A 2500-nucleotide genomic window follows, 5' to 3' on the forward strand; every position below is an offset into this window, starting at 1 on the left:
TGCGCTTAACTAAAACCACCATATTTACACATATTCCGTCCTCTGATAAATTATTCAGCGGTTTCATAAAGAACGGTTCGACCCCAGTGGACTGTCGTCTTCCTTTTTATTGAGGTCCAAACAACTGTTGGAATTATTTCAAAACACTTGCACAGTTAATAGTAAAAAGTAGACTTTCTTTTATTTAGGAAGTCCATACAAACACTGGAATAATTTAATAGCACTTGGCATTCAACAAAAACCTGCCGTCTTAAAGCTTTTGTCTGGTAGATTGACCTCCGTACTAAGCATACTCTTTTTTGTGAAAACCATTTTTGTTAGAACGCTCAGGCTGTGATGAACCAAAATTCTAAAAACGTATAACATACCCAGGCTGAGAGTCAGTTAAGAACGTCTTTATTTTGTTCATGTGTTGTTTTTGTTTTTTTGTGAGCAGTATAAACAAAGGTAAAAGAAATGTACAACTGTGGTCTAACACTGAGGACAATTAACTTAAATATTTAGGGACCACAATGTGGTTATCTTATTGCATGATACACTGAACAACAACTCAGTCTGTAGTCTAACTTAGTATACCCTGACATAATTTTAAGCAGATCGCAAAACAGGAAAAGAATGACGCTCAGCCTCGGGCCCAAAATGAGACGTTCTTATAACTTGCCGTTTCCTCGATTTATTTCCTCTATGTGTTGCTCCATTATGGAGGTATATCTACGAAAAAATTCAATAATCAGTATTTGAAATAAAATCGTCCAAATCATGAATGGATCAATCCAAAGTTGAATGGCAACAAGCCGATTCTGCAAATGGCCATCACGGAAAGAAGCATAACGCTGAGAGACATAACGCAAAAAGGCATAACGCAAATAGCCATAACGCAAATAGGTATCACGCAAATAGTCATAACGCGAATAGGCATAACGAAAGTAGGCATCACACAAAAAGGCATGAAGCAAAGACGCATAACGCAAATGGCCATAGCACAAAAAGGATCACGCAATGAGGCATAACGCAGAGCCATAACGCAGAGGCATAACTTAAAAAAGAAAGAAAAAGTTCGATAGCGATTATATGTTCTTTTCCTTAAACAATCAATTGACGTTTTTTTTAGAGCTGAAATTATTTACGGAGTACAAAGCTAGTCTTCATTCTTCAAAGGGCCTTTGCGTTATGGCTATTTTACGTTACACTTTTTCAGTTATGAATATTTGCGTTATGCTTTGCTGCGTTATGCCTCTGCGTTATTCCTCTTTACGTTATGGCTATTTGCGTTATGGTTGTTTGCGTTATGGCTATTTGCGTTATGTCTCTTTCCGTGATGGCCATTTGCAGAATTGGCTTGTTGCCATTCAGCTTTGGATTGATGCATTCATGATTTGGACGATTTTATTTCAAATACTGATCATTGAATTTTGTCATATATATACCTACACAATCCATTTCTCATACTTCGATTGTAGACCAGGGTAGTACAGTAGACCGACTTTTTGCCGTGTTTAAACTTCCTGCGGGTGCGACGGTCTAAACAAAACGCAAAACCATAAACACAAACTGAAAAAAAAAAAAAATTTCAAAATGGACGCTTCAAAGTCGCACTCTGTAGTCCAGCTGGCGATTTTCTGGGGTCTTTGTCCAAACCTGCAGGGTGTTTGGCTAGATGGGTGGTTCGTTGTCCCGCTCGGCTTTCAAGAGTTTGTTGTTCTGTAAACTACAACTTGCTTGCAACTGCTGTACATTTTCTTTAAAAGATCTGAAATAACAAAGGTCAACCATTACACGGCTAAAGGCCGATTTGCTAACAACAACAAATGACAATAATAATAATAAAGTGATCAGTGATTATGCTCGAAACGTCAGCTTTTATAATCTCCGTACGGTGGTCAATTTACATTATCAACTCCGTTGATAAAACCAAATTCTTGTATACTATTTCCCCACCGACGCAGCACCACAGTTTCTTTAAAAACTACCCCCTTCATGCTTGAAAGAGAGGTTTAGAGGACAAAGACAAAGGAAAGTGAATGATATGCAAATATTTTTCATATTCATTCAACGTGTTTCTATTGTTTTTGTCCTCACTGCCTCACTATCAAGCTGAATATTTGATATTTCGAAAATGGTCTTTTTCGATCGATGTTATTTGGTTTTGAAATCTCCCTTGAGACCTTTGAGACAAAGAAAACAGAACTGAGCCGAGCAAAACGACCGTAGAGCCTCGTAGCTATGCCTGAATATCGATATCTCGAACGCGGCGAGGCTTTTCGGTAGTAACCGTTGCTAAGGGCTGGCCAGGAATTTTGCAGCCTTTGCACTGAGAAATTGGATGCTGAAATCGAAAAGGAAGCCCGTTCAAGGATAAATTTCGTCGAAATATTCCAAAATACATCTTAGAGGTGTTGAGAAGGTCAGTGTTTTTATTAAAGCAACGTTTGCATGTTCATTGTTATGCATATTTGAGCAAATCAAAACACATAATTAATGCAACGGTAAGTGTATAAAA

At 37.9% G+C, this 2500-nt stretch overlaps 1 protein-coding gene across 1 annotated transcript in view; it reads right to left on the minus strand.

The window, feature by feature from the left end:
- Nucleotides 1-2500, minus strand: part of LOC137976346 (golgin subfamily A member 3-like) — a 21153-nt gene that overhangs the window by 521 nt on the left and 18132 nt on the right. The window contains exon 7 of the mRNA XM_068823683.1: nucleotides 1-1750. This exon is cut by the window's left edge and continues 521 nt beyond it. Within this exon, the coding sequence (XP_068679784.1) occupies nucleotides 1654-1750 (97 nt within the window). The 3' untranslated portion in view covers nucleotides 1-1653. The remainder of the gene's footprint in view (nucleotides 1751-2500) is intronic.

The sequence above is a fragment of the Montipora foliosa genome, chromosome 11, assembly GCF_036669935.1.
Source record: "Montipora foliosa isolate CH-2021 chromosome 11, ASM3666993v2, whole genome shotgun sequence".
Lineage (NCBI taxonomy): Eukaryota > Metazoa > Cnidaria > Anthozoa > Scleractinia > Acroporidae > Montipora > Montipora foliosa.